Raw genomic sequence first — 21,959 nt, 5'->3', positions numbered from 1 at the left:
GCAAAGCAATCTGAGAATTGCATCTTGTATTGTATCTTGCTACACAGCTTCAAAACTAACAAAGCAGTTTGTTACTAGTTCGCTGGATGTGGGATGAACCGATCAAACAGAAGCTTTTATGTTGCAAACTACATAAATGCCATTAATTAAATAACACCAAAGTCTTACCACTCTTCATCCATGTTTTCAAGGTTTTTTTTTTTTTTTCCACCAACCTCTCCCTTGTTCGTATTGTTACTGCAGTTGTTTTGGTTGATTCAGAAGAGAGAGGCACAATAGAGAGGTTATGTTGTGGTTTGTCTGCTCCTCTGCTCACCCTCAGCACTGAGGTGCATCATTGACAGCCGCCTTTGTTTCTGCTCGATATAAATCCTTCACTGCTTTGTTCCTGCCAACACCAGTTTGATTCACTCCTTGTGACCAGTGCTGCTTACATTAGCTAAACACTATAGCTATGAAGCTTTCCAGACATGTTTCATACTAGCTCTTCGCATGTGCTCTTCATCTGTGTGCCCTTGGTCTGAACACATGTGAACCCTCATCCCTTTGCCGTAGCTCGGGTAACAGACTGAAGCAGCCGTCACCTCTGACCTCATTTCCGCCGGTGAAAGGAGTAAATAAACACAACATCCTGCAGAGGGCCGGAATGTGACACACTCTTGAGACATTCCTTTCACCTTCTTCTCCCTTTCCTTACCCCTTCCTCCCACACTCACATGCCTCCCTCCTCTAAACGCTACACAGAAACAGTAATGTTGAATTTCTCATACATTTAAAATGATTTAAATAAAAATGATTTATTGGGTGCGCCCAATGTACACAGCTGCATTCACATATTGAAGCACAGACAGGCCGGGTGGATGGGATCTCTTCCAAGGCTTTAGCTCATAGGTTTTCATGTTCCCAGGGCTTTCCCCAATCTTCTGGGGCCTTGGCAGAGGATGCAGAGAGGATAGAGGATTAGAGTGGGGTATTAAGACCTCCTGCCACTGGAGGTCTGAAAACTGAAACCAGGGCCAAGTTTCTTTTAGCTCTCTGCATGGTTCCCTGTATCATTTACTCTGTCTCAGTCTTAATTCTTTCTTGCAACATCTCTGTTTTTTTTTTAATCTCCTTTTATCATCCTTTATTTAGCTTTTGTTTGTAGTTCCGTCCCTCCGTCCTCTCCTTTGATCAGCTGTCAGTGTCTCTGCAGCTGTTCAGATACAGTCTCTGAGAGTAGTCAGGCCATCTGCATTCACTCCTCTGGCTCTTCTCAGTTTTCCAAAGTTAATTCTAAGACTCCTCTGGAAAATATTCAGTTTTGCTTGACTGAAAATGTACGTGATATATTTTAAGTGTCCCTATTTGCACAGTTAAATGGTATTTCTCTAGTTTTTACTGTTAGGCCTACAGAAGAGAATCATTACTCTTGCAGACACAGTTTTGACCAAGTGTTTTTTTGTCCCACCTCAGTAACGATGCAACGAGGTCTGACCTGAAAAAGCTGCCTGCCCTGCCCACCCAGGCCCTAAAGGAGCATCCATCTCTGGCCTACTGGTGAGTCAGTTGTCCAGACAACCATATGAACATCGTACAAGCTTGATGTTTATCTCTGTCTTAATAATTTTTCTCTTTATTGCACTCTCCTACAGTGAAGACCGGGTCATAGAACATTACAAGAAGCTCAGTGGGCAGTCTAGGGGGCAGGCTATTGTAAAGTAAGTGTGTGTTTATGTCTTTAGTTGTCCACTGTATGGAAACCGTTCTCCTCTCTAGCTCTTACATGTGTGTCTTTCTGCTCCTCACAGTTATATGAGCATTGTAGAGTCTCTGCCCACATATGGAGTACATTACTACGCTGTAAAGGTACAGTTTTACTACTCTGCCTTTCCTTTTTTTTCACATGCTCACATGCAACACGCGCATTTTTTGTTCCCCCTGAATCCGCAAGAACTCAAATTCATACCGTTTCATTTGTGCAGTTTTTCTGCCTTTGTCTCTGGCCGTCTTTTTCCTTCCCCTTCCTTTTTGAGATGTATTTGTTGTTTGTTGTAGGACAAGCAGGGGATCCCATGGTGGCTGGGTCTGAGCTATAAAGGCATCTTTCAGTATGATCACCAGGACAAAATTAAGCCCAGGAAGGTGAGATGTTTCTCCCACTGATTTATCTGCACCTTGAACTAAACTGTCTTCTGCACAGCCTTCAGTTCACTTTACAATGAAATTTACTGTACTATATAACTCCAAGAAGAGTGTGTTATACAAATAAGTCACCTTTGAAGAAACCTTCCTTTCTCTATGTGTCTGTTTTTATGATTCCTATTGTCCAGCTTAGTACAGTCTGGAGACAGTAAGTCTTTCAGCGTTTTACATCCTGTCCTGTGTTTATTTCTGCCTTTCTGTACAAGAGTTCCCCACCCACCGGGTTATCTGTGAAAGCCTTTCTTACCTCACCTCTGACCCCCAGCGTTGTTTAGGGCCTTGATCTCTGGCACTCAGCCTCGTCTCACAGGGTGTTAATGGTGTTAATGGCATCCCTGGCTACTGACCGACCACCGAGACACTCACACGTACTTATTGCTCATAAAAGCATGCACACACTCACACACAGAGGAAGTGGAACTGAACTCTAAACTCACCATCCTGATGTATACTTCCCGTCTGCCAAATGCTTTCCTGTTTGCAGCTTACTTTGTGCTCTATGTGTTGATTGGTGCATTCCAGTCTAAATGTCTGTCTCGCCTCTCTAATTCAAATGCTTTAAATCTCGTGGCTGCCTAGGTGTTAAATCGCCACGGTGACTGGAAAAAAAAAAAAAATCATTTAAAACTCACAGACACATAACCACTAGACACCTGCGTTTCTCTTTGCTACACAGCTGACCTTATACACAGTACATGTTGGCTGACAGCGTGATAGATGGTATGGAGCTAAATGCCATAAAAAAAATGGGAGAGCACACTTTGGGAAAGTCCGAGGTAAGAGTTAATGGCATTCCCATACGAGTGACTTATCAAGCATCCGGTTGCCATAGCAGCAGTCGGTGCGAGCCTTTGGTCTGTTAAGCTCCGGCACTGACCCCTCGCCTTCCTCTGTTCTCTCGCTGTCTCTCTTTCCCTCCACATACATTAGCAAAGAATGAGTAAGACGGGGCCTCCTCGCGGCGCAAATCCTGATTGTAGTCTGAAGAAGCCTGAGCCAAAAGAGATTTGCGGGCTGCATATCTTGTTAATGCGGCATCACAAGTCCGACTAAAAACAGTGAACACAGAGAAGGTTTGTTCAGGAATCAGGCCGAGAAGCGAAGGGAGGGCGGGCGGTGCTTCTTTTCCGAGGCTGAGGTCACTAGAGTATGTGCAGATGTTGTGTTAGTTGTACTCGTCATGTCTAGTTTTCGCGAGAGGAAGTACAGATTTGGTGATTAATCAGCCAGCGGACCTGTTCGGTACCAGTAACCACTACTGACTCATGTTGTAATCACTGGTTTATCACTGTTCAAGTTGTGAGTTCGGTGACTCAGTGAGGAGGAGGCAGAGAACTAATTATGAGACATTTTGGGCCAATTATTGTTTGTCTCAGTAAAAATGGGTTATATTTTCAACACAATCCTTATATAGTCATTAATAAGAATCTAAGTGACTCCATGCTGTGTTGTATAATACGTTTGTGCTCTGGAGGCAGTTGAATTTAATTAGTCAGAGTTTTACAAGGGGATGTCCCGTTGTTACTCAATGCAAACCATCTACCACACCCTTCGCATTTATTTAGGGATGTTAAAATCCCATCCCCTCTGCGTACCACACACACAAACGCTTCACACATAGTAGAGTTTACAACAGAACCACACACTGTTCTAATGCCTCATTAGCGTCTCCTAAGTCGTTTAGGCAGAGATTATAGAGTTAATTCGTTGACAGACTTCCTTACTCACTGACTTAAGGCTAACCTCACAACGCTGTGGTGAAGGCATGATAAGGACCCAGTCACATGTGGTGAACTGTGGTTCATATTAACGTCATCTCACATGCGTCTCACTTGTATTAATTTGATTTTCCTATGGTGAAACCGTATAAGTGCACAGCCACATAAATTTCAGCCTGTAATCAGTGACATGAAGCCTTTTCTGGACATGTTTTATCATAAATGTCATCCCTCTAAAATACTACGACAGAAACAAAAAGAAGTTCCTTCCGAGTGTATGTGCATCTCTATGGCAACTGCTGTGAATAATAGTCACACTAGAACCCCACCCATGAATGAAACAATAGTGTTTGGGACCCTCTGGTCCAGTTCTACAAAAGAATAATACCTGGCCTCGTTATAGTTACACCGACGTAAGCTATTTAAACATTGTATTCTTTGTATGATCCCCGGGGAGTACGCTACAGCAAGGAGAGACATTTACACCCGATCAGATTTGACCTTTTGATTTCTAATGGATGCGTGTTTGGGTGCACGCACACTTACAGACGTGGGTCCGTGCGCATTAGCGGCATGTTTGTTTATGAGTAATTATTTCCTCTGCGTAAGTGCGTCTTTGCTTTTGTACATAAGTGTGCTTAAGACAAAAGGAAGAGGATTTATAGTGCATGGACACATGTATTGTACAACACTTAACCTAATAACTGAGCCACACGCCAACTGTCACTAAGAGCTTGAGGAATAAGCTGGTTTTTATCTGCCTTTTGAACCATGAATCTGTTACAAGGACTACAGAGTCTAAATTAATAAAACAAGCTTACGTATGGGGAGCACTTTTCGAAATACTACAACAAAACTACTGGCAATTAGAAACTTTTTTTTTAGCATTCTTCAGATATATTCAAATACTCTTGTATCATACAGTTGCATCTTATCCCTGAAACATCAAAGTCGACTTACGCAATTGCAGCAACTATGCAGCTAATGGTGAGCGGCAGCCTTAGTGATCTCGTGCCTCAACATAGTTACAGACACCTATCTAATCACTGACGCTCTGACCCATATGTATCCAACACACACAAACACTCGTGCACTCCGTATCTGCCCAGCCTGCTATATTTAGCACCATGCTACATTACCACTTCACACTCCATTGAAGAAGCACGCTACAGTGCGGTAGAGTTCTGATAACACTGCTGATTTTTTTTCTCATGCTCGTGCAGTAACTGTGTAGAGACACACATGCAGCACACACTGTACTTACATTACACCGTGTTTACATACTTTTTTCTCCCCAAGTCGTCTCCCCTTCCTCCCCCTTCCTGCCTCTCATCCTTCTGTCCATTGTTTTCCCAAGCTGTTGAAATTCTTGTGCTGTGACCTGTTCCTCCCTTCACTCCCTTTCTCCTCTCTTCCTCCCTTTTTTTTTTGTAACAATGTGGGTCTTCTACTTTATTTCTCTTCTCCTGTTTGTTGCTTCTTTTGAGGTTTGCATGTGTGCGTTTGCATGTCTGCTCCAGCTGATAGTTGCAGGCCCTCTGGTGTTCTGAAATAGCCCACACTCTACTCTCTCGCTAACAAGAAACAGACTCAGGCTTTGTGTGTGTGTGTGTGTGTGTGTGTGTGTGTGTGTGCGTGTGCGTGTGTGTGTGTGTGCGTGCAGAGAGGTCTGACTAAACAAAGCAGGGGCACTTCAATCGCTGGGGCCACAGAAAGCTTCTCTACCCTCGACATTACACACACACACCTCCCAACCACAGCCCAGAGCAGAACGCTGAGTCCCTGAGGGAGGGAGGAGGGGTCAGGAGAAGCGGAGGCATAAACGCCCCCTCTCTTCTGAACCCTCCTAGCAAAGCTCCAGGAGGAAACTTAACTTTACACACTCTCTCTCCGCTGGCGCTTACACATGCCTGCAGATGGTGAACACCCACTGCCTGAAAACTTTCTGTTTCCTTGCGACTTGAAGGATTTAAGATTCACACGCTGTGGAGTACATCTTAAAGGGAAACTTTTATAGAGGAGCTGATGGTTCACAAAGGGGACGGAAAAGAGAAAAGAAAGAAAGAAAAGTCAAGCAGAGGAAAGGAGACCTTCTCCCGCTCACAGTCTTTCTATAGAGTGAGGTCATCTAGTGCCGGGATCCACCGTGGACAAGACCGCCTGGTCTGGACCTGATCAGAAGAGCCAGACTAGTTCCTCTTCTCGTCCTCCACCTCCCTTTAACTCCTCCTTTTCACCAGCGTCTTCTTTATTCCCTCCTCCGCCTCCCCCTCATCCATTGCACTCTTTTTCAAAACAAATTGGAACATACAGCGAAGATCTGGCTGAAGGCTGTGCGGATTTAATGTGAAGCATGTTTTTTCTGTGAGCAGTCCTGAAGAGGGTCTGTTTCTCCTAAATCTCAGGTGTTTCAATGGCGTCAGCTGGAGAACCTCTACTTCAGAGAGAAGAAGTTTTCAGTGGAAGTTCATGACCCCAGGAGGTAAATCTATAACACAAATTGAAATTGGTGGCAAACTTGTTTCTTTCTGAGTTTTAACAAAAAGATTAATCTTGTTTCGATGATTTTTAACACACATAAATCCTACTTTAAAGATCGAATGTTCTCGCTTTTAGCTCGTATTTCTATGTTATTTTTTCCTCAGTGTGCATTTGCTTTCACTGTTAATCACTTTTGGAGTATGTGATTGTGTTAAGATTCAAACTACATACTGTGCATACCGCAGGTCACAAAAGTAAGAGTGTGATCTAATTCAGTAATGGCTGAGGAACTTGTTTTGGCAACAGAGCAAGATATTGGTGATGCCTCAGTGGAGCCTGATACAGATCGATAGTCTGATTATTAACTCACTCGTGCAGTCACATGCACACACAGACACATGGGCCCTCGATCACCCTCGCACACGTACACGTGTGAGGTAAACCCTTGATGACTAACCACAGAGGGATAGATGACTGTACGATAGCTGTTTTGCAGAGGAAGTGACCTCTTTTGTGTTTATTTAACATGGCTATATATGTGGAGTGTTATTCTACAGGGGGGAGGCAGGCAGGGAATGGGAGAAAAAGAGACGGACAGGGTGAATCAGAGAGCAGCGGTGTTTTCTTTAAAGGAAGCTGTCATTAAAGTGAGCCGCTCTCTTGCTCAGCTACAGATGTGTGTTTAAATAAGGACGAGTAAACAATGGGGAACATCGTGTGTGGGTTTGCAGAAAAGTATCTTTATCAACGCAGTTCACTCATGCTTCAAACATTATCTCCCACTCTCAGTAGCAGCACTGGTCATTGTAGTAGTACAGTGGGAGTGTTTACACAGTTGGAAATGTGTAGCCATCTTTTGTATTCAGTGTATATAAGGAGGCCTTGTGTCCGCTCCCACTGTAGGGCGTCGGTAACGAGAAGGACGTTTGGTCACAGTGGCATTGCTGTGCATACCTGGTACGCCTGTCCTGCCCTCATCAAGTCCATCTGGGCCATGGCCATCAGCCAACACCAGTTCTATCTGGACCGCAAGCAGAGCAAGGTCAGTCTATCCCACAAGGTATTAAATCAGAAACCTGACATAATTAGAAATGCACAAGAAGGAGCAGGAGCTTTAATAAAGATGGCTCGAAGATGTTTGATAAGCCTTTTCTGCTCTCGTCTGTCCAGTCGAAGATCCATGCTGCGAGGAGTTTGAGTGAGATTGCTATCGACCTCACGGAAACAGGAACTTTGAAGACCTCCAAACTCGCCAACATGGGCAGCAAGGGCAAGATTATCAGTGGCAGCAGTGGCAGTCTGCTCTCCTCAGGTTAGTGCACGGTCACTGTGAATTGTGTTTGAGAAAAAGACGCCTGGCGAACAGGAAGGAAGAAAGATTGACAAGTGTGTGTTTGCCTTTGTGCTCGCATGTATTGGTGATGAGAAGTCTTGTCGACAACTGGAGTGGCAGAAACAGCTGCCGCCGAGAAAGAGACCACTGATTCTCTGCTGAATGTTCTCACACATACTGTGCACACACACACACACACACACACACACACACACACACACACACACACCCCACGCTGTGTTTTTTTCAGTATGTATAGAACACCCCTCCCACTCCTATGTCACACAGATTCATCCTCCAGAGGCCCCTGCCTCCTCTAAATTTAGTGGTCGACAAAATGAAAGGCAAAATGGGTTTCGTCTACAGCTTTACCGTGACATTTAAAACAATGCCTATCTGTGTGAACAAGTCTTGAGTTTGACAGGAAGGACTGTACATGGAACGAAATTAGAGTTTGGAGTGGAATGCCCTTTTAAGCCCACAGACCCATGTAAAATCTGTTCCATGTTATTAAATCAGCAGCATTACAGTGACAAGAAACACAAGTACTGCCACGTTATTCCCTTACAAAATTACATGCATTAGAGCCAGCCGGCATCGCTTAGGATTAAGAAGCGAGCATTTGTGTGTGTACATGAATGCGGGGTCATCTGTTTGGAGTATTTCACACCTCGCTGAATCAGTTACTGTTGCCAGGAAAGAAGAACGCTGTTCTCGTTCAGCACTTCCCCGCATTCACTCCTTGTTTTTGTCTCTCTTGTCTAAATTCGTTTCTTAATATATTCTGTCTTCTGCTGTTCATTCCTTATCATTTTCCCTCCTCACTATCGTTCTCTATTTCTACACCTACCTCCTATCATACACTCTGTCTCCAGTTTATCTGTCTGTGCCTTGTCACTTCTCTCTCTGTTCCTGTGTCGCTGCTGCTGTGATTTCATACTCCTCTGCTGACTGGAGGTCATCTCATGTCAAAGTCTTCATAGCTGGAAAAGACGTGTTGCTCAAACATGGCTGTAACATCAGTTTCCACACTCAAATGTATATATTTACGCCTTCGGAACAGTGTGTTGGATCGCTGCTCAGGCTCGGGTACCTGCAGAACAATAGAAACTCTGTACATAAACACAGTGTATCTTGTAACAATGGAGAGCAATTTTTGGTTTCTTTGTGACTAACCATTTTCTGCAGAGGTTAGTTTCGTATTGTTCGTATGTTTGACCGCACTGTGAACCACAGAGGGTCACTGACAGAGGGACGGAGAGAGTGTGTGTGTTGTTTTCAACGAGCTGTGTTTCAAACAAGACTGGCACCATCTCAGGGCCTTGGAGATGTGCGTCACACACTTTGTCCTAAACTGCCCTTTCCTCCAAACACTTGCACAAACACTCCACTAAAACTCAGTTTCCTTATCGAAACGTTCCATTCACTTCCCTGTAAACATCCTGCAAGACTAGCAGGTGCACAGACAATTCCTCTCTGCGCTCCACAGTCTGCCTCAGAAGACCACTCCTGACTCATGCCCCTACCTTATGTGTTGTGTGTGCCCTGCAGGCTCACAGGAATCAGACAGCTCCCAGACCGCTAAGAAGGACATGCTGGCAGCGCTGAGGGCCAGACAGGAAGCTCTGGAGGAAACACTAAGACAGAGACTAGAGGAACTCAAGAGCATCTGCATAAGAGAGGCGGTAAGAGAATACACTGACTGAACTGGCAAATACTTTTGACACGTTATTTTTTTTTTCTGATTTTATTTCTTCTTGCATATTCTAGGAGCTGACTGGAAAACTTCCAAAGGAATATCCTCTGGATCCAGGAGAGGAGCCACCCACGGTGAGACGGAAGATCGGTACCGCCTTCAAATTGGATGAGCAGAAAATCCTCCCGAAGGGAGAGGTGAGGACCCGCCTCCTTGATCTCCACACTAGCACTTTATTTTACCCTTCACTCCCCTGCTCCCTGCGCTGGCTCCGGAAAACACTCAGAGGTGTCAATATTTAAAAAAAAAAATAAACATAATATGACATGTACTCCACCAGGCACTCTAATGTAGTATCTGGAATATGTCCAATGATCCTTTTATAAACAGAATATGTATGCTATGTACCAAAAGTGGTCTCTAAAAGCTATGTCGTGTAGTGTAGCGAAAAGTTTTTTCAAGATTTGCATATCGAACTGCATACTTAACAGTTTGCTGTCATAGGGATAGTTGTACTGCATCTTTGCCTTTCTGACTTTTTGTGCCACGGGTAGATTTTCCAGAGGAGCAGAACTTCTAAATATAGTCTGGCAGCATTCTCGCCACAGGAAGCGGTGATAGTAGGATTGTGTGCGGGCCTGCCTGCATGTGCGCAGGCCTGTGGGTGTGTGTCGCTGAGGTTGTATGCTTTGAAAGGAATCCAGGCGCACACCATCACAAAAGCTGCCTTGCAAGCGAAAAGATGTTTCCTAATTTACGCTGAGCGCCTTAAACTCTCACGGGGGCAGAAACAGAAGACCCTCTGCAGTAGTTTGAAGCCACTGTTAAAGACAGGGATTCTTCAGAACTGAGGTAGCCCAGTATGAAGTCAACCCAAGTGAATACATCATCGCCGTGTCTCTCTTGAGGCAAGTGAAATCATGTGTGTGCTCTCAGATGTTAGTGAACTAATTACATGCTAGCAGTACACAGTTTGTGTCACATGACTGCCGTAAGTTTATTTTCTTGTCTGTAATTACACTCACGAGCCGCACTATTCAACGGTATACTTTTAGAGTATGTTGACATACAATTTACCGTGCAGTTGTTGAGAGAGCTGTGCATTTGCTGTTTCACTGAATATGTTTTACTTGGTTCACCTGATAGCGTCTGCTCCGCAAATCTCAGGAGGGCAGTAGAGGAGCAGAGGATCGATTGATGGAGAGGTGTTATTATTGGGGGACTGAGTGTCTCAATAGAGTATATCCAGTTGTGAGAAAATGTGCGACTGCAGCACAGATAAATTATTTCCGCAGTGTGCTTTCTCTGGCAGAGCTCTCGCTTTGTGTCTAACTAAATACAGTAAGTTGCATGGGAGACTTCGCTTGAATATGTGTCTGCAAACTAAGCCTTGTTGTTTTTGGATTGCCCTTGGATTTCTGTTGCTAAAACTGTGAGCGGGTTCAGTGTTTTTTTTTTTAACTTGTGTTACTCAACGTTTGCTCTCATACTCGTTTGTGTACCAGGAAGAGGAACTGGAGCGCTTGGAGCGGGAGTTTGCCATTCAGTCCCAGATTACTGAGGCGGCCAGGCGTCTTGCCAGCGACCCTCACGTGAGCAGTAAGAAGCTAAAGAAACAGAGGAAGACTTCTTATCTGAACGCACTGAAGAAGCTCCAGGAGATTGAGAACTCCATCAATGAGTACCGGGTCCGCTCTGGCAAGAAGCCTACGCAGAGGGCGTCGCTCATCATAGAAGGTACCAACAGTCTCCTTTTCACTATGTGAAAATGTGACTGTTTTGAGACTCTTTTTTTGTTTTATTCTGTTGATTCAGGATGGTTTTGTAACAGCACAATCTTTAAGCTTCAGTCTTTGTTTCTCTCTGCTACAGAAGCCAATATTTGTTCTGAAGACAGCTCGTTGTCTGATGCACTGGTCTTGGATGATGGTGAGTTTCCTTCACTGGTTCTAGCAGCCTGTTTATAGCTGTGCTTTTATGAGTGAGTTTTGCCAAACTCACTTTTATCCTTATCCAATGAATACTTTGTTTCAGATGATCCTCAAGTCACAGGTACCCCCACCTTCTCTCCAGTAGCATCGCCTCATAAGGGCCTCCCTCCACGACCGCCATCTCACAGTCGGCCCCCGCCGCCGCAGTCCCTGGACGGCCTGCGACACCTGCACTACTCACGCTCTGACTATGATAAATCCCCCATCAAACCCAAGATGTGGAGCGAATCGTCACTGGATGAGCCCTATGAAAAAGTCAAGAAACGCTCCTCTCACTCCAGGTATTAAGGAGTTTATCTTAACCAGAATCAGAATAGACCCACAGTATACTGATGTGCAAGTGTGAGGCTGCCCAGAGTTAGTCTAATCAGCTGTTAACATTTAAGTTTCGTTTCGTTATCTAAATGTGTCAGTAAGTCCAGATAGCATTGCAGACTGGAGTTCCTGTTAGTGGCTGGATGGACAATCTGCTGTACACAGATAGTAAAATTAATTATAAATGTCTGTCTAGTCACAGGCGTTTCCCCAGTTCCGGCAGTGCGGAAGCAGGGGGTAGCAACTCTCTGCAGAGCAGCCCCATCAGGAGCCTCCCCCACTGGAATTCTCAGTCCAGCATGCCGTCGACCCCGGACCTGAGGACCAGGACCCCACACTACGTACATTCTACCAGGTCAGTCAGCATACTGGTTATTCTGTAGTTATTGAATAGAAATACCTTTAAACCTCTCAGCCAGGGACATAATCTGTTCCCTAACTGGAATGGGACTGTAGAGCTTCCCTTTCTACACCTCTTCCTGCAAAAGAAACTTGGTTGGTCTGTAGATTTCAAGCTAATCCATGGCATTCATCCTTCACTTCGCAGGTCAGTGGACATCAGTCCCACACGTCTGCACAGTCTCTCACAGCACTTTAGGAACCGCAGCTCCAGCCTTGAGTCCCAGGGCAAACTGCTGGCGCCCGATCCTGACGCACACCCACACACGCTGGGCAGCCCTGACTTCTTCCTAGGCCCAGGACGCAGCTCCAATGGCTCAGACCCACTGGACGACTGTTCCTCCTGCACCAGCCAAAGTAGCTCAGAGCATTACTACCCTGGCGGACCTCCTGGCAGCAACCCAAACTACTCTACTCTGGGAGAAGACTCGCCCTCCAAAGCCAGGCAAAGGCAGAGGCAAAGGCACAGGTGAGAGATTTTCTGGACTTGAGCTTTCTTTTTTTGTGAACTGTACTAAGTAAACTAGTAAACAGTTTTGTGACATTACATGTATTTTCCTTTGTTGTCCCTACAGGTCGGCAGGTCACCTGGGTTCCTCTAATTCTGGGTCTATGCCAAACCTAGCAGCGAAGAATGGCTCTGGTGGAGGCTCAGGTGGAGGCGGGATGGGAGGGGGACACCACGGAGTCTACCTCCACAGCCAGAGCCAGCCCTCCTCCCAGTACCGCATCAAGGAGTACCCTCTATATGTGGAAGGCAGCCCCAACCCTGTGGTCGTCCGCAGCCTTGAGAGCGATCAGGAGGGGCACTACAGCGTGAAGGCTCAGTTCAAGACCTCCAGCTCTTACACAGCCGGGGGACTGTACAGGGAGGCCTGGGGGGGTGAGGAGGGAGGGGAGGGGAGCGGCCGACTCACGCCGTCACGCTCTCAGATCGTACGGACTCCATCATTGGGACGAGAGGGTGGCGGAAGTGGGGGGAGGGCAGCAGTGTCTGAGGAGCTGCGATGCTGGTACCAGAGGTCTTCGGGGAGTCTGAAGGAGAGGAGTCACTCACATTCAGGATCCACATCCTCCGAGACCGGGTCACAGCAGGGCACTCTGGGACATGGTCGAGGGAGCAGAGTAGGAACACTCGCCAAGGGCTCACCAGGTAGGTCATCTTTAGTGGTTATAGTTTTAAAAATACATGCCCTGTGTGAGGCTCGAACTCACGACCTTCAGATTATGAGACTGACGCGCTGCCTACTGCGCCAACAAGGCCTGAACGCTGACCTCATGTCATTGTTTTTGTATCGTGATGACATGACATGACATGACATGACATGACATGACCGATGGCTTTTGTCACTGAGGCCACATTTGTACATTGGGACATTTGTGAACTTTTTAGAAGTTCTAACTCAGTGGTTAGATTTCAGTTTTCGTTGAATGTATAAAAAAAAACTTACATGGCATATTTCTGAATACACAAAAATATTTGAGTAAAAAACGCTAGAGCCCTCTGTGAGTCTTGAACACATTTTCTAAATAAAATTGAAGAGGTAGAGTCCAGTTGGTCTTGTAGTGTGGCTACAATGATGTGTGCAAATACATACTTCTGGATTCAGCCTAAATGTGTGGTTGGCAAATATGTCATACATACATACATACAGACATATACCCTGTGTGAGGTTTGAACTCACAAACTTTAGATGATAAAACTTCCTTTTGTGATAGCAAGGTTGTTTGTCAGGTAGTTTGTGGTCTGTTTTGACATTTAACTTATCGGTCGCATTGTAGATTTCCATAAATGTCTCCCTGAGGGCACAGGTGCAGTGAATATATGGACAACAATTAAAACACTTGCCCTGTGTGAGGCTCGAACTCACGACCTTCAGATTATGAGACTGACGCGCTGCCAACTGCGCCAACAAGGCCTGATTTAAGGGGACATTGTCACCGTTTTTGTGACGCTTTTTGTGATGACCCACAGCAACTGTTTTTTTGTGGCACTGAGGCCACGTCCCCCAACTCCGCATACGAAGCATAGCTGGAATTCCTCTGCCTCGCACCTCGTTGTAGCCTCTGTTATTTCAGTTGCTTGTCTAACGCTCAGTTTTCCCTTTAGCTGCATCCCCTCACAGCCAGAGAAGTATGACGCCCTCCAGTGAACATGCAGCCACACCTACGCCCCCTTGTAGCCCACAGCACATCCTCAACTGGCAAAGCGGGTAAGAGAGCTGCATACTATGTAGTGGCTGAACATGGTGCCAAGGTGATTGTAATGGGATGAGAATTTAGGATAAAGTGCATCTTGGCTGCTCAGCTTCTTTGTCCAGACCTCCTTCTTGACACAAGCTTCAAACTGTCTGTTCTACCCGTGTCAGCTAACGTTGTTTTTCATCCTTTAACTAATCCTAAAGGTGATTACATGTGCTTTTATTCTTCAATCAAACTACACCTCTCTGCTTGAGTTCTCATCTTATTTTCCTGTTCTTAATGTTTTGCTGCTCGTTGCTTTTCTGTTCACTGTCACTCTTTCTGGTCACAGTCTGATTGCCTTTTCCTCATGGAAGATTTTCTTATCACTTACTGTATGTTTGTCATTTCTTCCTTGTCCGTCTTTCTGTCTATACTAACCCTCCTTTTCCTTGTGTGTGTGTCCTCTCTCCTGGTTTAGAGGCACAGCAGACAGCTCTCCTACTGAGGACGTCTGTCAGTCTCCCCCTCAGCCCAGCTCTGATGCATAGAGGTACCGTCTGTGGTCTCGGCCTCCCCTATGATATAAACCTAGAGAGTAGTGTTGAGAAAACACAGTAGCAGCATAAGCGGAATTTGCAAGAAAATCAGTCTTTAAGTAAACGCATATCTTGTTATAGATTCACTCTTAGTTTGGTCATAGGAATTCAAAACACTACGCTAAATATACTATGAGCTTATAGGATATTTGTTTAATCATTAACAATGGGGGGCAGACAATGGGACGGTTCGTTTCTTAATCCTCGCTCTTTGGTGCTGGAGGTATGTGTGTCATATACTTTTCTCTGGCTGTATCAGATCTTTGCATGTGCTCTGCTGTGATGCGTCACTGTGGCTCGCTCCCTACGCGGTTTACTAATGAAAACACTTAACCATGTGCTGTTACAGAACAATTTTAAATAAACGAAAATGTTTCGATGAAGTTTTGATTTTTTTTATCGTTTAAACGAATGCTGTTCTGCAGTCAGTCTGACTCAGGTGTGTCTTCCTCTGCAGGTCTTTCAGTGACAGCTGTTTTCTCAGCAGCCCCTTGTGTTCAGAGCTGGCTGATGTGCAGTGGTACGGACAAGACAAGGCCAAACCTGGAACACTGGTCTGAGACCTTCCTATTGGGCCTGGAAAAGTCCCATTGCCCTGTCCTACTGCCTCTACACTGTCCCTCACTACTACCCATCAACAACCAACAACCTCATCCTTAAAGCCCCTACGAAAACCCTGCCCTGACTGGACTGGACATGAGCCCCCCCCTCCTCCCCCGTCCCCAAAATCTCACAACCTCTTTATTCTGCCCTGTCTTATCACAGCTCAGCTGGACAGGGACACACTTGCTGGGCTCTGATAAGGGCTGGTTTCACAGGACAGACTGAGAATTGCCACCTCAGCTGTTGAACTGTTTGCCCTACAGCACCACAGACCCCTTTCTTTACTAACCTTCTACAACACACAAGCAACGGGCAAGGGGAAACGAGCGATGGGGAAAAAGAGAGAGCACAGAAGAATATCAACTCAACAAAACGGACATCGGCCATTCCAGGTTTCATATCTCACCTTTGGTTTCCCGACCTTTAAGTCAGTGCACTGCCACCCGATCAGAAGATACCTGCTGGATTTGAGCCACCAGTTTAAAACACATCTCTAGGCCCAAATGAACTTTGTTGCATTTCACTCTACCCATTAATGTTCATCTTTTCTCCTTATTTCCCCCTGCACATTATGAAATAGAGAAGTTAAACATTCTAAATTCACAAAGAGTATGTGGGTTAACTTCAGTTTAACCCACAACCAAAGACAACTGCTGGACTGACCGAGTCCCTGAGCAGATCCCTCTGCAGAAAAATGACTGTCGACTCAACTGTATTTGAACAAATTCACAGTGATGGCATTAGGATGGTTTCTTGGACACTATCTGGAATAGGACTATAGCAATAACAAACATCATATAAGTCTATGAACTGGTTTGAATTGTCGGTGAACTGAAGCAGGCTTTTTTTCCCCCCATGTGATCTCTGGAGTAAAGGATCATTAGTGCATCATAAGGAGATTTTGAAGTTGTGGTTTTTGGATTTGGCATAAATCTATGCTTTCTTCCGTGACTTCATCTTTCATATTATTTAATGTCTTTGGATATTTCTGCGTCATCTCTGCGTTTATTTGGTGGATTGTCATCAGTGCTCGGGCGAAGGATTATTTGGGGGGGGGTCAAGTTACTGCAATATTTTATTTTGGGTGCAGCGTTACCTTGAAGATTTTCTGTTTCCAGCTTTTCACATTTTAACCCCTGAAAGTAAAAGATTTTTTAGCTTTGGGCGTCTGTCAGCGGAGCATGTCAGTGACAAACTTCTGCAATGGTTTTTATTTCCAGCCTCTCTTCCCCTCCTTCTCCTCGGCTCGATACTGGTTCTCACCGTGCTCTGTGTCTGTCTGTTCCTGAATAGCGCTGTGTTTTTACATCTTCATCTTTTAATCGTGACAGGAGCAATCCTTTCGAATTATCAGCTCAAGACGTGTCGGTGCTTTATACTTGTACTGTAATTTTAGTACTGAAACAGTTTGAAGATCATCTGTATGCTTTCAACTTCCCACCGCCACTATATGAAATATGAAATAAGACTCTCAGCAAATGTATCCTTAATTTGGCATCAGGTGGAATTGGATTCATTAAAGCATAGTGTGGTCAGAAAGCACAACATTAACAGTGTCATTGAGGGCTGGACCAGCAGTGTAACCAGAAAGTGTTAAACAAGAGAATCTCTTTCTTAGTATATAGTGTGGATTTCAGGTTGAGGATGCTAAACTGTCAGGGCAAAAGAGAAGATAAAGCCAGAGATGAGAGAAATAAACTGTTTCTCACACATCCCAATCAACAATCAGATTTTCAGAACAGGGTTAGAAAAGCACACCAGGTTTTGTAAGAAGGAAGTAAAGTTAGACGTTCCTTGAACGCTCATCTCTGTTAATTTTACCCAAATTATGACAAACTGTAAATCTCAGTGTCACCATGCAGAGTGGACGACAGGTGAACTGTGCCGTGGTACGTCTTTTCTCCCGTCCTTCACAGCGTTGTGTTTCCTTTAATACGCAGAAGTGACGTCAGTTTTTGTAATTTCCCACTTTCTACACTATTTTAGTTAGAAGGTTGAGGCCGCTCCCTGCATGGCTGGTTCTCCGAGAGCTGTTCTCCCATGTTAGGTCGAATTTAATAAATCAGGACTGGAACCATCGCACACGATCCAATGCATGCCCCGCAGATCCACTAAGACATGAAAATATGAAACTCCTAACACTCCATGCTAGCATTAGCATGTTTTTTCTACATCGTTTTGTCCAGCACCCAAAAAGTACCATTTGGACCTTGTGGTAACCTCTGAGCCCTTTGTAAAGACGTGTGACATCCCTCTCCTCCGTAATTCCAAGCGCAACATATTTTCTGTGCTCCATGAGGTTTTTGTAATAATCCCAAGAGAAGCAAACTAACTATTTTATCAGTCTTTACCTGTATGTACGGAGGGGCACTGTTAGGTTTTGTGGGGTTTTTAACATTCACATTCATTGTTTTAACAATGTTCCATTTTATATGAACCAGTATTGTTTCCTTATAAGTTCTGACATTGTAACAACCCTTTCAGGTGCTACAAAATGACCAGTTACTGCTTTGTCACGTAGGATCTAGACACCTCTTCATTGTTATCAATAGATTCAATACCAGATGTGCAAAATGAAGCTTATTTTAACAGACAGTTTAATAGTAGAACACTTCCTCTACCAGACAATAGAGCATGTAACTCGACTTTATCAGTTCTGTTGTAACAATACATTAAAGGTGATGTAGAAAAAAAAATGTGGAATCGATTTAAAAAAAAAAACAAACCTGAATTCCACAGTTAATTTATTCTTTTTTTTTCTATTAAGAATTTGTATAGTAACTTTACATTTTTCAAAACTGTGTTGTTGGAAATTGATGATGAATTTTCAAGATGAGGTGATTCTTGAGAGTAAGAAAATAAATTATTGATGAATGTTCTCAAGATAATGCCTTTGTCTTTATTTTCCGTCGTTTCCATTCGGCCGTTCGCCCAAGTGGCTCAGATCAGATCCCTCCGGGCCCTTCAGCTGAAATGTCAGGATATCAGTCAAGACTTATCAAAGGGAGTCCCAACATGTAGTCGCCCTTTCCGCTCCTCCTCACACACTCACTCTCTTGTCATCACATCCAGGCTTCGCTCACTTCCCTCCTCCTCTTGCCTGGCCTTCTGAGAGGATTTCCTGCGAAGTCAAAGGGAAGACGTGCTCCAAAAACAAAACATGTTACTCAGCAGAGATGAAATGGATTTAAACCATTTTTAATTGGTTTGGCAGTTTGTCACATTGGTTTCGCTGTTAACTCAGATCTCACTAAAAATTCCTTCTTTGTGTAAATGCTGGCGCGAGATGCAGGCTTCTGGCAACATGTACACTCTTACTGTGAACACTAGTACAGTAGTTGGGATCCTTTCTGCTTGTATGCGGTTTCTACCGAAAGAATCTGTTTCTTTGAGGACAGCCAGCCTCATCATCCTGCTTTTCGTTTGTACGGGGCTCTGTGTCCGTTTACTAATTAATCCCATGTTACTCTTTGTACTCGGTGTGTTCCCATAGCAGCTCTCCCAACCAGGCAACAGCTGGAAGCGGTTAGCCAGACATGCCGTGAGAAAGTAGCTGCACTGTGATTTTTTTTATTTTTTTTCTCTTTTTCGTGTCAGCGTGTGTGTGAGTGCTTGCTGGAGGAGTGGGTGTATGACCTTGCTTTATATTCCTAATGAAATCCTCCATCACTGAAGCGCTCAAACACACCACACCCTTCACTATGTCTGTACTCTGTGTGCTGTTAGATGTGTCTGTGGAGAACAGTTTGAGTCACAGCTGAAATGATCTGCTCGTAGAAGCGTAAACAGAAAGAAAAAAACAGAAAGCCCTCTGAACAAGAACATGTATTAACACCCAGTTATTGTTAACACCAGATAATATGTATTTTACATTCAATAGGTCAATATTCATGGCCGGAGAAAAAGTCAACGTCTGGAGAGACAAAAAAAAAGGTTGTACTCCAACCTTTTTGTGTAATACAATTTTTACACTGTGTGAGTGGATTTGTGTATCAGAATGGACCATAACATGAAAATGTCTGGTAATGCTGCCCTCTTGTGTCCATTGCAGAGAACACATCTAAGAAAATGAAGAGAATAAAAAAAAACATGACAACAACTTTACATGACAAAGTCGGTTAAAAATCAGATTCAGTTCATCAGTAAATCCACACAGACATAGGTTTACTAACAATTAATTATAGTGTCAACTTTCCTATATATAACAACTTTAAATCAAAGCACAGATAAACCGTATTGGCAAATGGCAGTTTACACCTTAACAAGCATTATATGATATTGAGTTTTTTTTTTTTTTTTTTGAGCTTTTGCTGATGCGCTTATTTGTGTAAGTGACTTTCAGGTTCACAAAATCCCCAAGGAGAAGTGATACTGAGTGGTCGGTCGGGTGGCATGATGCGATTTCCTCATCCAACAAAACAGTCCATGTTTGACGGTAACTAAGTTTACACGTGATGTGCAAAGTGAATCTAGAACATTGTGGAGAGTCCCAGAGAAGAGTGAGTTCTTAAGGTGATTTGACACAGGCAGTCCAGTAAATATATATATACAGACAAAAAGGAAATCGATTTCTTTCACAAGTCAAATTCCATTTGTTCCAGTAGAGGCCCATTGGTGTCATCAGGATCCTGTAAAGGAAATCGTGCAGACCATATTTAATCCAATAATCCGCTGATATGTAGTGTATCTGAATTTCTTTGATGGAAATACTACCCATAACACTAACCTGAATCAGCATTTTGTTTTTTAAATGGAAACGCCCAAATTACTCACGTTACTGATGAACATCCCCTGGATATATTTACCTGTGAGAGGCGGCTGTAGACCTGAATTTGTGGAGAACTGTAGCGGTGCAGGCCTCTCCAGGACAAGAAAAATATGTAGACTGATGCCAGAAAGCACTGAACAGTGAATGTTATGGAGCTTGCATTTGCAACATATGAGCCAGCACGCTGGTGAGGAGAAGAAGAGGGCAGGTGGGGAAAGAAGTGAAGCAATTTTGATTTAATATTTAGCTGAAAAAATGTAAAAATATATTTCTGGGACTACCTGTTGGTACGTCTTAAGTTCAGCAGGGTGTGCAGATGTGAGACTATTAGCCAGCAGAGCGGAGAATCCGAACAGTAGACAAAAGACGTTTGAAGCCATCAGCATGATGATCTGTTTGTTGTAGAAACAAATGAAGTAATGCTGTTCACTATATCAACAAAAAGAAGTCATAAAAAAACATTAAACAACCTGCTTACTTTCAGTTTATTGGCTTTCCTCTGAACCTCCATTGCCAGACACCCGACGGCCACATACTGTAGCAACACAAACAGTTACGACCTAGTATTTGACCCTCTGCTAGAAATAAAAAGACTGTATGTCACCTAAACCAGGTATGGACTCACAAACAAGCTTGAGTATACTGGTGTTGTCATGGAGGCAGAGCAGTTGTAGTTCACACAGGCATAGGTCACTGTGCTTAGTATGCAAGCTATGGCACAGAGGACTTGGACCACCTGTGGGGAAATGCAAACTATAAAGCAAGTGACCAAACAAAACTATGGAAATCATTCACTGCGACAAGATTAATAACATGGCATCGCACCCCAGCGACTAAAAGCCTCGTGTTAACCACACTCCCAAACCAACGATGAATCCTGGCATTGTTTAGCTCCACATTATTGGTAACCTGGGTCTGTGTGTGAGCTGAGGGTGTCTCCTTAAAAAACACATGGTACAGTCCCTCCTGAAACATGTTCTGCCTCATCTGTTGTAGAAGAAAAAAATTAACAGATTGGAGGTTTAACCGTGCCCAACACAAATAAGGAAATATAAACACATTAAACTGAGATTTTACTCCAGATTTTCACTTTATGATGGCTTACCTTGCCCCAGATGTTGTAAGACTATAACTTATTTATCCATATTCACAGAAAATATCATCCAGTTGAGGAAGAAGGCAAGAAATCAGAAACATTAAACAGTTTTTCTCATTGTTGCTGTTGCTCCTTAGTACGGTACACTTGCTCGAGTCAAAGTTCACTTGAGTTGGAAGATAATGACCAACTAAAGGTCACTCTTAAGGAAGTGACTCAGGTGGATCACTGGCTATGACTAAAGAGCTTATCAGTATGAGGGCAGGGTTTACTGTGGCAGCAAAACGACTTTTACAAACGACGGCAATTTTAGGATTAAACTCTGTCTCCTAATTCACTCTGACAAATAACACTGATATTCCATACTCATATCCTCACATCCATAATACAAGTACCACAATACAGTTTGTACAATAAATATACATATTTACGTATTATATTTACATACAGTATGAGCATAAGTTTAAAAACATGAGGACCTACGTTGAAGCCTTGAGGAACACCACAGGTTGCATGTTGATGAAAGAACGTTTTTTTAAAACATTAATCTGGGATTTTTACTAATAGTAAAAAGTGTCATAATTCTGTATCTTTT

At 43.9% G+C, this 21,959-nt stretch overlaps 2 protein-coding genes and 2 non-coding genes across 15 annotated transcripts in view; 1 reads left to right on the top strand and 3 right to left on the bottom strand.

The window, feature by feature from the left end:
- Window positions 1-18,383, top strand: part of frmd4a (FERM domain containing 4A) — a 91,621-nt gene extending 73,238 nt beyond the window's left edge. For 6 of the 12 annotated variants that reach the window (XM_047595418.1, XM_047595419.1, XM_047595416.1 and 3 more), the window contains exons 8-24: window positions 1,456-1,539; window positions 1,635-1,700; window positions 1,791-1,848; window positions 2,038-2,124; window positions 6,308-6,384; window positions 7,284-7,425; window positions 7,554-7,695; window positions 9,268-9,401; window positions 9,487-9,609; window positions 10,918-11,149; window positions 11,285-11,341; window positions 11,447-11,684; window positions 11,915-12,073; window positions 12,266-12,586; window positions 12,693-13,270; window positions 14,228-14,330; window positions 15,355-18,383. In XM_047595418.1, the coding sequence (XP_047451374.1) occupies window positions 1,456-1,539; window positions 1,635-1,700; window positions 1,791-1,848; window positions 2,038-2,124; window positions 6,308-6,384; window positions 7,284-7,425; window positions 7,554-7,695; window positions 9,268-9,401; window positions 9,487-9,609; window positions 10,918-11,149; window positions 11,285-11,341; window positions 11,447-11,684; window positions 11,915-12,073; window positions 12,266-12,586; window positions 12,693-13,270; window positions 14,228-14,330; window positions 15,355-15,457 (2,704 nt within the window). In that variant the 3' untranslated portion in view covers window positions 15,458-18,383. Of the gene's footprint in view, window positions 1-1,455; window positions 1,540-1,634; window positions 1,701-1,790; window positions 1,849-2,037; window positions 2,125-6,307; window positions 6,385-7,283; window positions 7,426-7,553; window positions 7,696-9,267; window positions 9,402-9,486; window positions 9,610-10,917; window positions 11,150-11,284; window positions 11,342-11,446; window positions 11,685-11,914; window positions 12,074-12,265; window positions 12,587-12,692; window positions 13,271-14,227; window positions 14,331-14,779; window positions 14,852-15,354 lie in introns of all 12 variants that reach the window. The other 6 variants (XM_047595415.1, XM_047595411.1, XM_047595422.1 and 3 more) reach the window with 5 other exon arrangements.
- On the bottom strand, window positions 13,308-13,380 carry trnam-cau. The gene has a single exon. It is a non-coding gene; the product is annotated as a tRNA-Met (tRNA).
- Window positions 13,964-14,036, bottom strand: trnam-cau. Its single transcript has one exon. It is a non-coding gene; the product is annotated as a tRNA-Met (tRNA).
- Window positions 18,384-19,614: 1,231 nt separating the features above from the next.
- si:dkey-30c15.13 (uncharacterized protein LOC558731 homolog) lies at window positions 19,615-21,715 on the bottom strand. The gene is made up of 7 exons (XM_047595424.1): window positions 21,374-21,715; window positions 21,094-21,255; window positions 20,894-21,004; window positions 20,747-20,803; window positions 20,550-20,660; window positions 20,306-20,452; window positions 19,615-20,128 (listed from the first exon to the last, which is right to left on the bottom strand). Exons 2-7 carry the CDS (start codon window positions 21,253-21,255, stop codon window positions 20,075-20,077), a joined length of 642 nt encoding a protein of 213 aa, XP_047451380.1. The 5' UTR covers window positions 21,374-21,715; the 3' UTR covers window positions 19,615-20,074.
- Window positions 21,716-21,959: the final 244 nt, after the last annotated feature.

The sequence above is a fragment of the Mugil cephalus genome, chromosome 10 (assembly GCF_022458985.1).
Source record: "Mugil cephalus isolate CIBA_MC_2020 chromosome 10, CIBA_Mcephalus_1.1, whole genome shotgun sequence".
NCBI classification, from domain to species: domain Eukaryota; kingdom Metazoa; phylum Chordata; class Actinopteri; order Mugiliformes; family Mugilidae; genus Mugil; species Mugil cephalus.
Note: the sequence above shows the minus strand (reverse complement) of the source record. Positions and strands in the feature narration are given on the sequence as shown.